Source organism: Mus caroli, chromosome 2 (genome assembly GCF_900094665.2).
Source record: "Mus caroli chromosome 2, CAROLI_EIJ_v1.1, whole genome shotgun sequence".
In the NCBI taxonomy this organism is placed as follows: domain Eukaryota; kingdom Metazoa; phylum Chordata; class Mammalia; order Rodentia; family Muridae; genus Mus; species Mus caroli.
This window is the reverse complement of record NC_034571.1, coordinates 15160193-15178297: the sequence shown is the minus strand read 5'-3', so window position 1 is coordinate 15178297 and position 18105 is coordinate 15160193. Positions and strand designations below refer to the sequence as shown.

At 41.3% G+C, this 18105-nt stretch overlaps 1 protein-coding gene across 1 annotated transcript in view; it reads right to left on the bottom strand.

Moving 5' to 3' along the window:
• The window catches only part of Spag6 (sperm associated antigen 6), a 51207-nt gene that overhangs the window by 14616 nt on the left and 18486 nt on the right, over window positions 1-18105 (bottom strand). The window contains exons 5-7 of the mRNA XM_021154982.2: window positions 3716-3921; window positions 2680-2853; window positions 1578-1730 (exon numbers count right to left, since the gene is read on the bottom strand). Coding sequence (XP_021010641.1) covers window positions 1578-1730; window positions 2680-2853; window positions 3716-3921 — 533 coding nt within the window. The remainder of the gene's footprint in view (window positions 1-1577; window positions 1731-2679; window positions 2854-3715; window positions 3922-18105) is intronic.

Here is an 18105-nt window from a genome sequence, read left to right as displayed (position 1 = left end):
CCCCTCCTCTCCCCTCTTCCTCCCCACCTTCCTCCCCTCCCCCTCCCCTCCTCTTCCCCTACCCCTACCTCTACCCCTTCCCCTTCCCTTCCCCTTCCCTTTCCTTTTCCTTTTCCCTTTCCCTTTCCTTTTCTGTCTGTCTGTCTGTCTGTCTGTCTTTTGGCTCAGTTTCCTAAAACTCACCGTGTTTCTATATCCTGTGAGGATGGAGTGACTTGGTAAGCAGCCCACGCTTTTAGGACAAAGATTGAGGAAGAGAGGACCAACAGACAGTCCTTGCCTTCACCCCAAACTCCACATTACCGGCCCCAACTGTGAATGCACAAATGAGGCCAGGAACGTCAATGTGCTTCACAGAGGCAACAGAAAGCCAGAAATCGTAGACATTATCAGCTGTCCCTGAAGCCCCTTGGAGGACAAGGAGGAAATGCCTCTCATTGCTGTGTGATTTGCCTCAGACCTCCGCCTCGACCTTAATGCTCAAAGAACTGAAAGCCAAGCCAGTGAGAGAGAAAGCCAGGCAGCACTCCTCACTGAAGGAGTCCTGGCCAGATTCAGTAGGATACATAGGGTGCACAGATAACTGCAGCCCATCTCTTCATTATGATGAGGCATATTCCTGACAAAGGAGCCAAGGATCAAAACCCCAGGCACATCCCTAATGACTCCTCCAAAAGCACCAGTACTGCCCTGGTCATTCTGCAGTCACAGGAGAACAAAAGAAACTCAGTACAGAGAGGGCTCAGTACAGGGAGCATCCGTGTGGAATGGGTAGAAAATCAAGATCTGGGGCTCCTTTGTGTTCGGAGGATTAGCAAGGAGGGGAAAAAAATCCCCATTTCTGTTTAACCAACAGAGCAGGTTTTCTATGCTGATAAGAGTCCTGCCCCCTAGAGGGCTGCTGCACACAGTGTGAGCTCAACTCAATCTTTGAAGTGGTCTTCAGGAAATCCATATCTGTATTCCAATACATTTTGTGAGTACCTACTAAGGGCCACAGCTACACTATAGAGAGGGTCCATACAAAGCTGTAAATTGAGAAAAAGATAAATTTCTAGAACATAACAAGAAACGTGCTGCTGCTTGCTGTGAGCCTCTGAGAGCCTGGCTGCATCTGAAAAGAGAGCCAGCCAGCACCATCTTCTGACCCAGAAGCTAGCCAGCACCATCTTCTGACCCAGATGACAGCAGTGGAGGGATACACAGACCTCTGGGTGCACGGACGTGACTAATGGAGAAGTCATTTAAAGGAAGTTCTTAGCTAGAGTGTTTTTAAGTATGCACAGTTAGTCCTTCAAGATATACATTTACATTATAATTAAAGAGAGATTACAGTAATACTCAATAAAAATTCAATATTAGATATAGAAAGCTTTACATATTTTACAACTCACACCTTTTGTCAAAGATTCCCCCCCCCCCGAAAACATAGTAATAAACGCTGACATACATAAGCAGTAAAACAACTGAACACATTTAGGCAATTCTTTTACTGTGTCCAGTTATGTTTGCTATCCTGGTGTCAGCCTATGGTTCTACCATGAAATCGAGGAGAAACGAAGCATGCGCCAGCTAACCTTGGAGATGATCACCGCCATGGCCAGGTTCTCAGAATGAGCAGCGACGTAACCCAGCATCATGATGCCAGGCAGCCGTATGTTCCCTTTGCAGGACCCGATGCAGTCGATCACGGCAGCCACACCTCCGGCATTAACAATCAGCTGTGAGAGCTGGGAGAACAGAGCAAGACCCCAGACAGCACAAGATGGCTTTTAGATATGACTCAATCACGCTCTGTTTAGTACTTAAAACTACCTGGTAAAGGTGAATACCACTCTAGGAGGGCATTGCATCTATTAAAGAAATGTTCAAGTATAATAAGTTGCCATTCACAATGTCTAAGTATAAGGATGAATCAATGTCCAAAGACATCAGACTTGACATCTGACCTAATTACCCACACACCGACCGTGATTACTAGCTGAGTGCACTTCAGTTCTGGAAAATCTCAACTATGTAGAGATGTTGGATGAAATTTACTTTAACATGTAATGAAATAAAAAATAGATTAGTCAAAATACACACAGGAAACAGAAACTTCAAAATCAACACAGGCTTGGTTTGTCTCTCTTTTGCACCTAAAAACTCAGAGTAAAAAAATCACATTAGAACAGCTAGCTATCTAGTGCCACAGCAGGCTAGGGAGCCTCTGTGGTTGGTCCCAACCTACAGAGCCAAAATCATTCCCATGCTCCCAGCTGTCATAAAATGATAAGAATGATCGAGGCTTGGAGTCTTCCCACAATCCAGAAATAGAAAGCTAGCAATAATTAGAAACTTTATTTTAAACTCAAATGTCATTAATACAACTCAGTGGATCTCAAATGGAGGTGATTTTGTACTCTACAGAACATTTGACCACATTTGGAGTCAGGTTTCATTGTCTCCTGGGGGGAGGGGTGTCGATGTCATCAAGGAACGCTGGTGAGCATCCACTCTACCACCTACAGTCACATCATCCAAAATGCCTGCAGTGCTGAGGACGAGGAGCAGTGGCCTCATTAGTCTGCACCGAGCAAGCTCAGGCTTCATAGACAAACTGCAGTTAATTTAAAAAACCAAACTGAATTTAACTTCGTCTTGAGGCCTGTGTTTTGTTTGGGTTTGCTTTGCTCTTACCTCTGGTGTATGTTTTGCGATCTCTCTAATCAAAGTACAAGCGTTCTTCTTCACGAAGTCGTCTTTGTCCTTCAGACAGGTGAGAACAACTGGGAAAATCTCTGCCTCCACAACCATCTCTGCCAGGTCCACAGAGTGCTTCGCGATGTGACTCAGAGCTGAGAGGACCTGTTGCTAATAAGCAAAAAATATAAAGTGAAGCAAAATGTTACAGATCCACTAGTCCACCTCAGAGCTCAGATGTACCTTAGCTTTATAATAGTCTAAGTTCTTTATCAGAAAACAAAGCAACATAGATATTTAGCACAAGCTAAGATTTCTGAGCTGTTGGACTTTCATATCTTAGTCACAAACTCCATTTTTTTTTTTTTTTTTTTTTTTTTAGATTTTTCCATTAGGTCTCTGAGTACTTTAAAACCTTTTACATGTAATTAAAATGTAGGGCCTTTAGGTAAATATCCCTTCTTAATCACATACTTAGGTTGCTAATTTGATATGTGTGGTATGTAATACAATAACAAGCAGAATTAATGTCTTTATGGCATGCTGTTGGTACCATCTGAAATAACTTCCCATCTGCTTAGCTAGTGTTAATATTTTAAGAACTATCCATATGTAGCCGTATAACTGGTAAATTTAGAAAGCTACCGGAGGACTGATAAGCATGGCCATTTTCATAAGAAATTCAAATGTTCTAGTGATGGGCTAGAAAACCTTTCGGCCCTGTTTTCAGTCCAAGACTATCCCAACTGAGTTATTTGGGGCAGGCCAATGCCTTATTTTAATTATTAATGTTAATACCAATGCTACCTGGAATCTTCATCATTGCACACAGATTTCTAAATAACATCTTAAATGTGACACCCAAAGCATTATTTCCATGTTAAAAGACCCAAAACATGATATATTCATGTCTGCGTCCCATGGTATTTGCTAATTGTTTTTCCTTATAACACTAGTCTGTTACACATCTTCATTGTCTTGGATTTTTAGAGCACTGGCTTGTCTGTCATCTCTGGACCTCAGTTGTAAATACCTTCAGTTTCTCATCAGGGTTGAGGATCATCTGGGCTAAGTGAGCAATAGCTCCTACATCCACCACCGTCTGTGCTAACTCTGGTGAATGCTTTGAAATATCACTGAGGGCCGAGGCAGCGATCCTTTTCAAAGCAGTCTCCGGCTCCTGGATACAGAGGACTAAAAGAGGAACAGCTCCCGCATCCACCACAGCTTGTGACAGTTCTGTGGGTCCAAGAAAAGTAATTAAGTGAGTATGGGTGACTGACCCTTGTGCAAGCCATCCTTCACCCTGACAGATACAGCAAAGAAAAAAGGGGAGGGTGCACTTCACTCTCTCGACATCTGCATTTCAAATCAGCCTTTCTGGTTTCATAAACCATGCGGGCCAATCCTGAGCTGAAAAGAACACAGGTCAATAGATGGACCTCCATTTACATGAACACATTTGAGGTAGATTAGGCTGAAATGGCTTGTTATTCTTTTTTTTTTTTTTTTTAAGAGAGTAAGCAGATGTCAGCTGTTTAAGCGCTGGCAATTCTGCACTTCTCAATAGGCAAGCATTTTATGCATGGTTTACAATAACAGAGAAAATTAAAGTACCAAAAATTTACCAACCACACTAATGAGGCAGTATTTTGTGCTATTTATGTGAGTATCCATTAGCATGACTCGTGGACCAATAGTGTCTATTGTTAAATTCCTTTCATCTTCTAATACTTTGAAAATATTTTCAAAAATACTTTATACAAAATAAAAGGCTGCCTTTTCATTGTATTCTAAAATACTTTCAAAAATGAAGTTTACAACTTATCAGCATACTTTCGTATTAATACTACTATTAAGATAAAGGGGCATATTTATCTTAACCATGCTATACAGAGAATGAACAAATAGAATGCTGATTTACTTACAAGTCCAAGAATAGCAACAAGAAAATAATAACGTTACACTTCAAAGAATGAAAGATATTAAGCAGAACCTTAAAATGTACCCTCAGCAAGTGCCATCTGAGAAGAGGAAAGCTCCATCCCATGACACATTCTAATTAATCCCAGCACTTGGGAGGCAGAGGCAGGTGGATTTCTGAGTTGTAAGCCAGCCTGGTCCACAGAGTGAGTTCCAGGACAGCCAGGGTTACACAGAGAAATCCTGTCTCAAAAAAATTATCATAATTATCTTAGAAGATTCAATAATGTATAAACATTTTATTTATTCTCTCACTAAACAGGTATTAATGGAAGGTTATTATATGGCAGGCTCATTTAACTCTGGAACCTGTGACATACTTCTACAAATTAATAGTACATTCATTAGCAAATGTTTTAATTTTTAAAAAAAGACCTGGTGTTATATGATATAAATAGGAAGCTTATATACAATCTCAAAAAACCCGAAATAAAAGGATTTTTTTTCAAATATAATATCAGAAAGATTTGGATATCACATGGCAATGTAGTATGTTCCTCAGAAGTGTCTCTGGCCTGCTGTTGCATCAACCAGAAGATGGACAGGGCAGCAGGCACAGAAGCCAATCCCCATTTCTCTCCCATACCCACCCACCCAAGGGAGATGAAGACAATGTAAAGTGCGGTGTGTGTCATTTCTAAACATAACACTCAAATTTCCTGTTAATTAATAGGTTCCTGAGGGATTCAGCCTGACCCAGATTATACGGGTGTTTATGGTAATATCCATTGGTATGTGTCTACCGGAATTTAGTGGGCATGAGGGTAAATCCTGTCAACTTGACACCCAGGAGCAGAGCTCCAAGAGCTGGTGAAGGTTTGTTTAGATTAAGGCTAGCCTCTGAGGATGTCTGAAACGGATTGTCTTGATTAAGTTACTTGGTGTGGGAAGACCTGGTTTGATGGCAGACAGTCCCATTCCCTCAGCACAGGGATCCTGGGCACTATAAGACAACTGAGTCTGCAAAGTGAGCACCACCCCAAATGACCTCATTCATTCCTCTCTGCTCTTGACTGTGGGTGTAACATGGACAGTTCTCTCAAGTTCCTGTCACTGTGACTGCCCTGCTGGGATGCTTGGAACCAGGAACTGGGAGCCTTGAATAAACCCTTTCTCCCTCACATTTTTTCACAGAAACAGAAAAGAAACTAAGGCAACAGGCCAGATGCTTATCTACAGAAGGTGGAAAGATTAATCCACTTCTGAGTTTTCACTCTCACGGTTATAGGAGTAATGAGCATACAGTATAATTCAACTCTTTAATGGAAATATTAAGCAATCCCCAGCTAAGTAAATAAGCCATTGACAGCAAAAACTCAAGGTTCTTTCTACAAAGCATCTATGTTAGATTTATGCCTATTTTCACATTGAAATGTTGGGGTGACAACCCAAACGGTGAACCGTTAGTAATAAAGCAGACTGTCCTAAAAAGCTACCTAGCTCCCCCAAACTGCTCTGCAACCTCTGAAATCAGTGCTGTTAAATATGAGGAGACTGGAAGGTCCCTGGAGAAAGATTTGCAAGATGAGGAAGTTTCCAAGGGCCTGCACTAGGCCTGGCAGACAACAAGTGTGTATATCCCATGGTGCTGGGGTCAAACAAACAAACAAACAAACAAATTCTGGGTTCTCCATGACACCGCCCAGCTTGGAATTGCCCTGACTCTGAACTTTATGTCTTCTGACATAAATTTCTTTTAAAAGTTCTTATTTCTTAAGTCCCCATGGTCAATGCTCAGCAACCAACAGCTAAAACCACCCAGATCTACAATTCTTGCCTCTCCTATGCTTGCAGTATGTGTCAGGTGTTCAGAGAGTGCTTACTGCCAGCTGGAACCCTGGCTGGATTTGGAGGAAGCAGAGCAGAATTCAATCCTTGTTCTAGACTAGAACTTGCTCCAGGTGAATGCAGGAAAAGACCACTACAAGCTCAGAGTCGGGCCAGACCTTGGGTCTGTGGCACATCAAGGGACCCAGAAGCTTCATTCCAGGAAGCACTTCCCACCTACCCCCTCCTCTCCCGCCCCTCCTTTTCCTTTGCTGGTCTACTCTACAAAAGAAAAGCAGTGAGAACCAAACATTCCGAAACTATGTACATCTAGAACTTCTCCTATGAGAAATGCCAGAAAGCTCGTTTTGTTTATTTTGTGTGTGGGTGTCTGGCCTGCATGTATGTCAGTGTACTGTATTCACACCAGGTGCCAAAGGAGACCAGGAAGAAATGTCACATCACTTGGAACTGGAGTTACTAGGACTCAAACCTGGGTCCTTTGAAAGAGCAGTCAGTAACTACTGAGCCATCTCTCCTCAGGGAGCTCATTTCAAAACTATTTTAGAACCCAGCTTTTGGCTTAAGTTAGCATGCTTATGAAGGCAATGATCAGTACAGAGATGCTCACTGAAGATGGTTTCAAAAATAAACAAGTAGTTTGAGTGTGCTAGGGAATGCCTTTAACCCCAGAACTCAACAGGCAAGAGGCAGGCAAAGCTCTGTGCATTCTAGACTAGCCTCATCTACATAGTGAGTTCTAGGTCAGACAGGGCTACATAGTAAAACCTTATCTCAAAAAAAAAAAAATCAATTTTTTAAGAGTAGCCAAGAAGTTTATCTTCAGTACTTGAAAATATCTTAGGCTCATCTTAAATGTTAAATTAATCTTTAAAATTAATTTATAAACAATATTCTATTATATATTACTATATAATTATGATGTAACATATATTATATAACAATTATATAATATGTAACTATATAATATAATAATACATAACAGTATAATAACATTATTATGTATATATCTTATTGGTATGGTGGTGCACTTCTGTGATGCGGATTTGGGAAGGTAGTTAGTCCAAGGTCACCCTCAGCTCTGTAGCAAGTTTGAGGCTAGCCTAGGCTACATGAAATCCTGTGTTTATTGACATTCTATTCATAATAGCTAGGAAATGGAATCAGCCTGGAAGTCCATCAACTGAATAGATAATGAAAATATAATGAATATGCAAAATGTAATTTTATTGGATTTGCAAGTTATTATATGAAATTGAAAAAATATATTCAGTCAGGTAATCAGACAAATGAAAACAAACACTTCCTGCCAAGCCTAGTGGCACATACCTTTCTTTAATCCCAGCTCTTGGAAGGCAGAGGCAAGTGGATCTCTGTGACTTTGAAACCAGCCTGGTCTACACAGTGAGTTCCAGGACAGCCAGGGCTACATAGAGAGACCATGCCTCAAAAACAGAACAAAACAACAAACAAACAAACACTTTATGTTCCTGCTCATCTATGAACTGTCTTAGAGAGGAAAGGATTTATTTTTGCTAATACTTCCATATCATTATTTATCATTAAAGAAAGTCAGGACAGGAACTCAGAGCAGGAACCTGGAGGCAGGAGTTGAGGCCATGAAGGAGTTGTGTTTAAAGGCTTGTCCATCATGGCTTCTTCATCCTGCTTTCTTATAGAACCCAAGACCACAAAACCAAAGATGGTACCACCCACAATGGCCTGGACCCCCTTTAGTTAAGAAAGTGTCCTGTATCTGGATCTTATGGAGGCATTTTCTCAGCTGAGCTTCCCTCCTTTGAGATAACTCTAGCTTGTGTCGAGTTGACATAAAAGCAGCCAGCACAGGACCCTAGCTTCAAATCTCTAATTTTGTGTATTTAACTTAGAAACAAGCTGTTCTTTCCTACCAGTTTTGATGAGCCAGAAGATACACACTCAGCCCTTAATCTCACTTCTTAACTATGCATTAAGACGTTGTCTATTAGCGTGGTGGCTCACACCTTTAATCCCAGCATTTGGGAGCAGAGGCAGGTAGATTTCTGAGTTCAAGGGCAGCCTGGTCTACAGAGTGAGTTCCAGGACAGCCAGGGCTATACAGAGAAACCCTGTCTCAAAAAACCAAAAAAAAAAAAGTTGTCTATTTGGACCAAAGGTGGTAAATGCAATGGCTATAGGACCCAGGCAAAACAACTTGAAAACATAAAGCCCGGAGAAGTATGGAAAGCAGGGCACTTGGGAGCAATGGCGAAGAGGAAGCCACTATCTATGAGGGACGGCAGTTCCCAACCTTAGCTCTGTGTGACTGACTGTGTGAGAATATAGACAGGCTGTTGTCAGGCCATTCTAAACTGGAGTGCCTTGACCTTTAAGTGTGATCATCTTTTTTTAAGGAACGCTGTATGGTACAGCATAATGCTGCCAAATAAAACATCCACCTGAGATTAGGCTTCAAACTGAGCCAGCATTTTACAACCTCAGGCTTAAGTCTTATGCCTTCTTAAATGACCTGGGCAGAGGCTTTCCAGATATGGAAATATGATGTTCTTTCTACCTTTACTTCTTACGTTTATGTTCAGGGGACTCATAAAGGAAGAATCACCACAGTGATGATATAAGAAAAAAACTAAGGAAGAAATCAAGAAATGAGGGAATGTTCGACAACAAAGGGGCGGAGCTGATCTGGAAATGACCACTCACTGGTTTTCCTGCTCACTCGTGGTACATAGAGAAGTATCTGAGCCAAATGAAGTGATTCTGAGAACTCAGACTAAAAAGTACGCTAACTTAAGAGGCTTTCAAAATGAGTAAAGGAAGGGGAAAAAATGTGTGTGTGTGTGTGTGTGTGTGTGTGTGTGTGTGTGCGCACACACACCATTAGCATACAAACTCAGCAACTCCTCTGGAACCCTAATTTCTTTAACTTTGCTTATTTTATTTCCAAGTCCTGTAAAGATATATTTTAACCTGTTTTCTTATAAAAGCACCAGAAGTCACAATCCAATAACTTGCACTATTTCAATTTTAAAATGGGGTGGCTGGATTTTGCTCTAACCATAAAAATAAAATACATAGCTATACCATTTCCAAACTTTCATTTGTTTGTTTGTTTGTTTGAGACAGAGTCTTGTGTATCCCAAGCTCGTGGCCTCATGATGTTGATGACCTTAAACTTCTGATTCTCCTGCTTGAGCCTCAGAGTGCTAGTTAGCGTAGCATCCCGTTTCACAGCACTGCTGGAGATCCACGCTCGGCATATGCTAAGCAAGCCCTCTACTAACTGAATTGTATCTCCATCCCACTTAAAACTTTGAAGAAAGCAATATAGAACATATATTGAGAACATATTCTTACATTAATAATAATCTGACAGCCCACTCAACCAATTTATCATAATTAGGTGAAATTTTAATTTAAAATAAAAACAAGCTTTATTCCCAAAACTTCAGCTCTTCCAAGAAAAATTAATTTAGACTTGGTCTAACCCAGCTGTTTACTTTTTTGTTGTTGTTATCTACTACTATGTAATAGATCTCACCAAACTTAGAAGCCTAAAGCATTTAGGGACTCAAACCTTTTACTAGGCTACAGTTGAGGGGTCAGCTTCACCAGATGACTGCTTCAGTCAACTGAAATTTACTTCCAAGTACACTCATGAGTCTTGGGAGGAACTTGCCCTGGGCTTTCCAATGGGCCATCTAAGGAAGGTATATCTAAAATGATGACCCAGAACACAGGATCCAATACAAACCCTGCACTCTGTCATAACAAAGCTTGAAAGTTACAAAATACCAAGTCTGTTGGGGCAGACCACACAGGATGCGCCCAGTAGGAAACAGACACCACTGGGGTGGCTCCCATGGCAACCTGGTCTTCACCTACACAATTGAGACTTGCCACATCCAGAGCCAACACTCCCTCCATTTGGCTATAACTTTGAGCTGATTGGTTGATATCTCAATTTGCAGATAGAAATGGGAACAGCACAGAGAGGAATTTTCTGTGCATTATGAAAAGGTTTGGTGCGATTTTTCTTTTTCCTCCTACTTACAAATGTTACTGTCTTTCCATCCTTCCCATCTCCCATTCCTCTGCTAGAGCTTCATAGTGATCCGTTCAGCTCTAACATACAGATCGAATGATAGTTTAAGGAACAACATAGATACATACATTTGCTTCCAAGGCAAAATGATTTAGGCTCCTTTAAAAACTCATGAGTCAATCAAGTCATTGATCTGAAGATAATGGGGCATTAGTGAGAAATTATAGTTAGCTGGTTTGGACGGAGCAGGTTAACACTTACATGGGCTTCTATATAAAGTGGCCTGACAACATGGTGTGGGAAAGTTAAGAAATGGAAACCAACTTAGACAAAGAAGAATCCTGGCTAATAGCCTGCAGGACAGTAAGCACCCTCAGCCCCAGCCACCACCACCACCACCCCCCCCCCCCCCCCCCCCCCCCCCCCCCCCCCCCCCCCCCGCCATCACCACTTTAGCCTCTGACTCTGCAGCTGAGACTAAAGCCAAGCTCCTGCACAGGTCCAGAGTGCCCAAGAGAAAAGGAGCCAGAACGGTAAATTAAGTGAAATCCGATCTTTATAAAATGCATTTTTTTATATCTACAAGTTTTTTCATGTTATCTGCTTGCATGGTTGGGATTTCACTTAGCTTATAATGTTAAGAACAAAATCTTTATTATAGGAAATGCCAATCAGACTTTATTGGTATGCATTTTTGCTTCAGTCCAGTGTTAGGTAGAGTCCAGTCTTATAGAAACCCAGGGGGATGGAGAAGACTGTACAAAGTTTACAAGGTTCTGACGGAACTTTCTATGGAACCAGGGCAAGGCGGAAGGCAGACGAAAGACAAACAGTAAAACACTAGAGATTAGAAAGGTCACACAGATGCCAGGCATGGTGGTGCACACCTTTAATCCCAGCATGAAGAAGGCAGAAGTAGGTGGATCTCTGTGAGTATAAGGTCTGCCTGGTCTACATAATGAATTCCAGGACAGCCAGGACTACATAAAAAGACCCTGTTTAAACAAAAGTCATACCGGCTCTTAGAAAAGAAGACTATTTCTGAGTTTCTCCTGAGCCTCCCTGAGTGGCTCCTAAAAGGGCCCTGCCACCCCCATCACCCAACCACACCCTGGCTGCTACATTGTCTAGTTTTAATTCTAGAGGTGGAGCTAACCCAACAATTTTTTTTTTAATTGTGTGTCTGTGTAACAGGCATCTGTGTGGATACGTGCACATAAGTGCCCATGAAGGTCAAAGGAGCTGGAGTTGCAACAGGTGCAAGCCCCCAACACTGGTGTTGGGAGCTAAACTCAGGTCCTCTGGAAGTAGCCGCTCGTAACCACCAAGCCTCCAAATCCTCACTGAACATTTTTAATGTTCCTCTGAAATCATGCTGGGCATATATTGCTATGATTTCCTCAATCAGGCCCTATGGTAGACATTTGTTTTTGCTTAGCTTGGTTGTTATTTTAACATGCGGTACAATGATTATATTCCGATCACATATATATACTTTATGTGTGGACACACTTCTACATATATGTATGTATGCATGTGTGTGGAGGTCAGAGATGGACGTCAACTGTTCTCACTTTATTTATTGAGACAGGATACCCTGTTGAACCTGACCATTTCGACTATCTTGGCTGGCCAATTACTTTGGGGATTGCTTGCTTAGCTGTGTGTACCTGTGCCTTCTATTTAAGCACAAACTTCCTGCTAAGGCTTCTAAAATGGTGCTGGAGAGGGGTCCTAGGATCACTTGTTCTCCCTCCCAGTGTGACTACACTGAATAAATCTCCTTTCTCTGCTTTCACTATTACTTATTTGCTTAATTGGCCTCCTGAGGATGGGTGGTCGAGCCTAGCTTGTTAGGGCTGCAAGGGCCCAGGCTCTCACCCTAACAACTTTAGAAACACTGTTTGAGTAAATTGCTTTGATGTAATTAACTTATTCTGCACTTTGAAAGCAAGCTGGGCCATTCATCTCAAAGTACATATGAAAACAAAAGGCCCCCCAAATATGCCAACTAACATTTCCTTAAAAAATGGCGTTGAGCTCTCTGGTGAGACTGGGTGCTATGCATATCTTACAGCAGAGCACAATTCTGACGCTGGCGGTCCTAGGCATTCAATAGCCAACTTAGGCTGTGAAATGCCCAACTAGAGTACTTTCAGATTTCAAATGCATTATGCCTAATGGAATCCAAGAAATTCAGCTGCAAATTAAAATGCCACCCCCCCCCCATATTTAAAAGGTGTTATGTGAATTGGAAAATAAATGAAGTTCAAGAAGCAGGGTGGCCCAGACTCTGTGGGACATCATGGCATTGTGATCAAGCACTCCAGACTCTTTTCTTTATCCACCCCACACACAGAGATGTGTCTCCCACAAATACTAACATTAAATCAAAAGTTGAATCCTAGACTATGAGAATTTGGGGTACAATCAAGGAATGGGGTCAGAGGGCTCTTCCTTCTCCTGTGTCTCATGTCACTGCCTTCTTTCTGTATTTCAATTCCCAAAGTCTGGTTAGTGCTCACCTGAATGGTCCTTAAGAAGAAACTGAGATGGGTTCTAGTGACCTTCGCTTTTGATATTGTACCCCATTCCTTATATTTCACTATCCTAGTATATATTATGTGATGTGTTATATGTGATTGTTTTGTTTTGAGACAGTCTCATGTAGTCCAGGCTGGCCTTCAACACAGTATATGGCAAAACATGACCTAGAACTTGTGACTCTCCTGGTTTTTACCTTCTCAGTGCTGAAGTTACATTACGTGTATGTAATATCACACCCATGTTATGTGGTAAGGAGAACCACACATATGTAGTGAGAATTCTGGTTTCTTTAAAGAACACAGGAATAGGACTGTGCTTATTTTATTCCCAGGCGTAGGGGTGCAGGCTGCTGTCAGACAGTTCACAGCAGCTGACTAGGATTTGACTCATGCTCTAGCAGGGATGTGATTTTGCTCGCTAAAGATAGTTTCTGTGATTGCATGACATCTGGAGACAGCTTAAAGGGTATAGAAACACTAGGGCTCCAAGGAGTAGGGTGAGTGGTTGTTGGTTGTTTGTTGTTGGCTGAGGTTTGTTAAGTTAATCATGTGCAAAGAAGAAGAAGAAGAAGAAGAAGAAGAAGAAGAAGAAGAAGAAGAAGAAGAAGAAGAAGAAGAAGAAGAAGAAGAAGAAAGTAGATATTCTGACTGCAAAGATCAAACTTGCCCCAAGGAACTTCATGCCCCTGATCAGCAGAAAGTAGACTAATGATAATATCACTCCCTTTCTGACCCCTGGCTTTATTCAGGGATCTCTTTCCTTTACTCTTTATCCTTTTTCTCTCCTATCTAGTATTAGGGGGTGAAAAATGTACAAGAAAGAAGAACACACAAAGTAGCAAAAGACCAGCTACACACATAGCCAACACTGTGCTAACTGAGCTACATCCCAGCCCGCATCCCTGGCCCTCGTGCATACGTTTTAATACAGTAGTGTAGTTCTGTACATTCCTGTCTGTCTTAGGCAGGGTTTCTATTCCTGAACAAAACATCATGACCAAGAAGCAAGTTGGGGAGGAAAGGATTTATTCGGCTTACACTTCCATACTGCTGTTCATCACCAAAGGAAGTCAGGACTGGAACTCAAGCAGGTCAGGAAGCAGGAGCTGATGCAGAAGCCATGGAGGGATGTTCTTTACTGGCTTGCCTCGCCTGGCTTGCTCAGTCTGCTCTCTTATAGAACCCAAAACTACCAGCCCAGAGATGGTCCCACCCACAAGGGGCCTCTCCCCCTTGATCACTAATTGAGAAAATGCCCCACAGCTGGATCTCATGGAGGCATTTCCCCAACTGAAGCTCCTTATTCTGTAATAACTCCAGCCTGTGTCAAGTTGACACAAAACTAGCCAGTACACTGTCCAATGTTAGCACCATTGTCTGCATGGCCTTTATGCCTGTTTGTAGTTATTTTTCCCCTCAGGGCTGAGATCTTAGTCAATTTATTTTATTCTGTCCACTAAGAAAAATACAATATGAGAATTAAAAGTTTCTTTAAGGCAAAGGAAACAATCAGTAGAGTAAACAGATACCAGCCACCCTTTACCCAAGGAGCTGATCTCCAGAATTTACAAAGGATTACAGCAATTAACTACCAAGCAAACAGAACTGCCAATCAACAAATGGATAAATGAACTAATATTTTTAAAGAGACAAAATGGTCAATAACTATTACTAAAATATCTCTAGTTGTCAGAGAAATAGAAATGTAGTTTGATATTCCAGCCAGAAAGGCTATTGCCAGGAAATCTGATAACCAATATCAATGATAATGTGGAGAGAAAGAAACTCTTATTTACTATTGGTTGTGGTGCAAATTAATATAGTCACTGAAGAAATCAGTTTGAAGATTTCTCAAAAAATTAAAAAGAGAACTACCATATGACTCAGCTATTTAATTCTTGGGCATGTGCCCAAGAACACATACCCTACAGGAAGGATATTTATACCCCCGTATATGGTCACTTTACTTTCTATAGCAAGGGACTGGAAGATATGATGGAATAGTACTTAGCTCTAGAGAAAAATTACTTTTAAGAAATTGCAGGAAAATGGACTTTTATAATACTGAGTGAGGTCAGATAATCTCAGAAATAAAAAAAAATCGTACTCCCTCATATATGGGACCCAGGTATGTATGTAGATAAATGTACACCTGGTGCCACATATCATGTAGAAAGGGGGAAAGACAGGCTAAACATGTGACAAGGAAGAGCTTATGTGTGCACTGGACGGGAGTTGCGGGAAAGAATACAAAGCTAATCACTTTCTAATTCTATTTCATCACAGATTTGTTTGTTTGCAGTGGTAGGTACATGCAGAAGATGTATTCAGTACTCAAAGTGTAAATTTAACGTGAAATTCCATGGCTTCCATTCCAAATGTCTGTTCTAACTGTACCAAAGTCCAAAAGTAGTATAGACCTAGCCTGGTTAATTCTGACGAATGATGCTTTTCTTTTTTTGGAAGATAATTATTGTAAATACTGTTTATGATTAAAATATTTTTAAAGATATGGAAATGCACACTGCAGTCCCCCCGAGTTTTTCATGAGTTCCAAGATGAGAATGTCACTAAGCAAGCCATATAGCCACTGTCACAGGCTGAGTGACAGGAACGTCATAGGCCCGGTGACTCAGGTCGCCAAAGTCATTACATTTCATTGCTCTACACTCTAAATTCTTTTTTGTAATAAAAAAAATCAGATTGTATTTACTGAATGCTTAGTAACAACAACAGGAAAATCCCAGTGAACTTTTTACCTACGTGAACACTGATGACCAGCAAAACAACTGCCCTGGGAAACACGGTTCTAAGTAGAATAATATCATGGGGAGCTTGAACAATATCCTGGACATCCTCTTTCTTACACATAGGTGGGGCTGAGAAGCTATTGGTTATCCATGAGTCCCATCGGAAGCTGCAGGTGACCAGCAGTGCCATCACACCTGTCTCAGCTGGACTCTGGCCCACAATCATGCATGAGATGTAGAATATCTGATCAAATGTACTCATCTTTGTTAGACTAAGTCAACCAAAGCTTACCACATAAAGATAGCCTGAATTTTAACTAAAGCGCTCAACATTTAAAACTTATTTTTGAGCCTAGCTATAGAGAGGTTTCCCTCAAACTATCAAGTCATTTCTGACCTTTGCCTCAGTCCGCACTTCTAGTTAGGCCACCTGAGGCCCTGAGGCTGCAAGCTGGAGTGCTCATGAGGTATCTCTGTGCCTGCTTGTACCATTGCCCAGGGGCTACAGTCCTACTGCCCTTTCTTCCTAATCCTTCATGCTTCTGCTCAGGAACTTTTGTCTCCAAAAGCAAATGAGGCCCTGAAAATTGTGTTAGCTAACCTGTTTGTAACTGACCAATTAGCAGAATGGGAAAGACTAACAAGGAAAGAAGGAAGAAGAAAGCATTCTGGGGGGGGGGCAGAAAAAACGCCGACCTCAGACCTCCGACCTTCCTCTTGCCCTTAAGTAAGGTAAAACTCCCCTGGCGTTTCACCTGACGTCTAAAACATTTTAAAACCCTCTCCTGCCTTAGCATAAATGTCAAGAAGAGAATGATGATGGATGTTCCCAAGTGATCTCAGTATGTTCCATGTTTAGGAAAACACTGAGAAACAGACCAGTTATTTGAGGGCAAATATTCCACTGTCTTTGATTTGGTTGTGACAGGTGACTTCTGTGGGACTACACCGCAGTTCCCTTTACTTCTGAGAATTCGGCAGATCTCTTTGGGGAGCTTCTAGACCTGAGACCTCTACAGTGAAATATTATATTACAGTGGGGATTCCACGTAGGATCCAAGTCATTGAAAGATAGTGGAGTGTGATCCCTCAGCTAGGTCTGACCTATGAACCATGGTAACATCTCTCAGACTGGGCAATCAAGGGAGATGGACAGGACATCCCTGACACCTCCCCACCAATGTGTGTGAGTGGTCGTTCCACAGAGCTCTGTGAACTACTCAGAGAGACTCAGCATAGTGTGGAACATGTCCCCTGACTCATCAGAACCTACTTAACCCAATTGTGAAGTTTTCATCTTCTGACCCGAAACACTGAGTTCTCTCAACACATTATATGACAAACTAACAACTTCTAAACTCCAGATACAATGGGATGGAAATTAATACAAACTTTTCTAAATATAAGAGTTTGCTGTCTCAGCTTAGTTTCCCGCTGTTCTATTTCTATCCTGTCCCCATTAAGAACCAAACATAACAGAGAGTCTCTGCCTGCTTCTGTCGGTTTCCTTCAGCAGCATCAGGAAGTGGTCAGTCCAGCTGTGTGGTACCCAGGCTAACATGGACTTGGGAGTACAGAGATTTGGATTCTCATACCTCCCTTCACATCACCCCAGGCCTCTTCTCTAAGTCAGCTTCTCTCAAGTAGAGAAAGAAGCAGCCAAGGGCAGCTATCGTCTAAAGGAGTCAATGTATCACAGTGACTCCACACAGAGAAGCTGCTGTTCTTTGTACACACTGGAAAATCTAGAAGCAAAAAGACATCTTTAATCTACCAGCTTAGTAATGCAACATGCATCTCATAGTCTACAACCATAGGAAGGCTCCTTTTACAGCATTGGAACTGTATTATACAACTTTCTCCGTTTTAGTATTTTTTTATCTTTTTAAAATTGAATGTAATTTTTTTTTACTTACTCACTTTACATCCTTCTTACTGCCACCGTTTATTATATTTACTTTTCTGCATTACCTTGTAAGGACCATAACAACTTTTTGCTTTGTAGTATGAGACTTTATTAAGCGGATTACTATAATTTAGCCACTCAAGTTTTGTCAAATATTTAAGGCAGTTTGAAACTATAAACAATGTCATAATAACACTTCCACAGATACAGTTTTTTCCTTCCTTAATACTCTTTCCTCAGGACCAGCTTCCCAAGGAGGTGTTTGGGGTAAGCCTCTCCTGGGACTGCTACTAATTTTGACAAACTGGTTTCCATTACTTTATATAATTTGGACTTCCTACTCCAATGTAATAAATTTCATTTCTTTTTTTCTTTTTTCTTTTTTTTTTTTTTTTTTTTTTTTTTTTT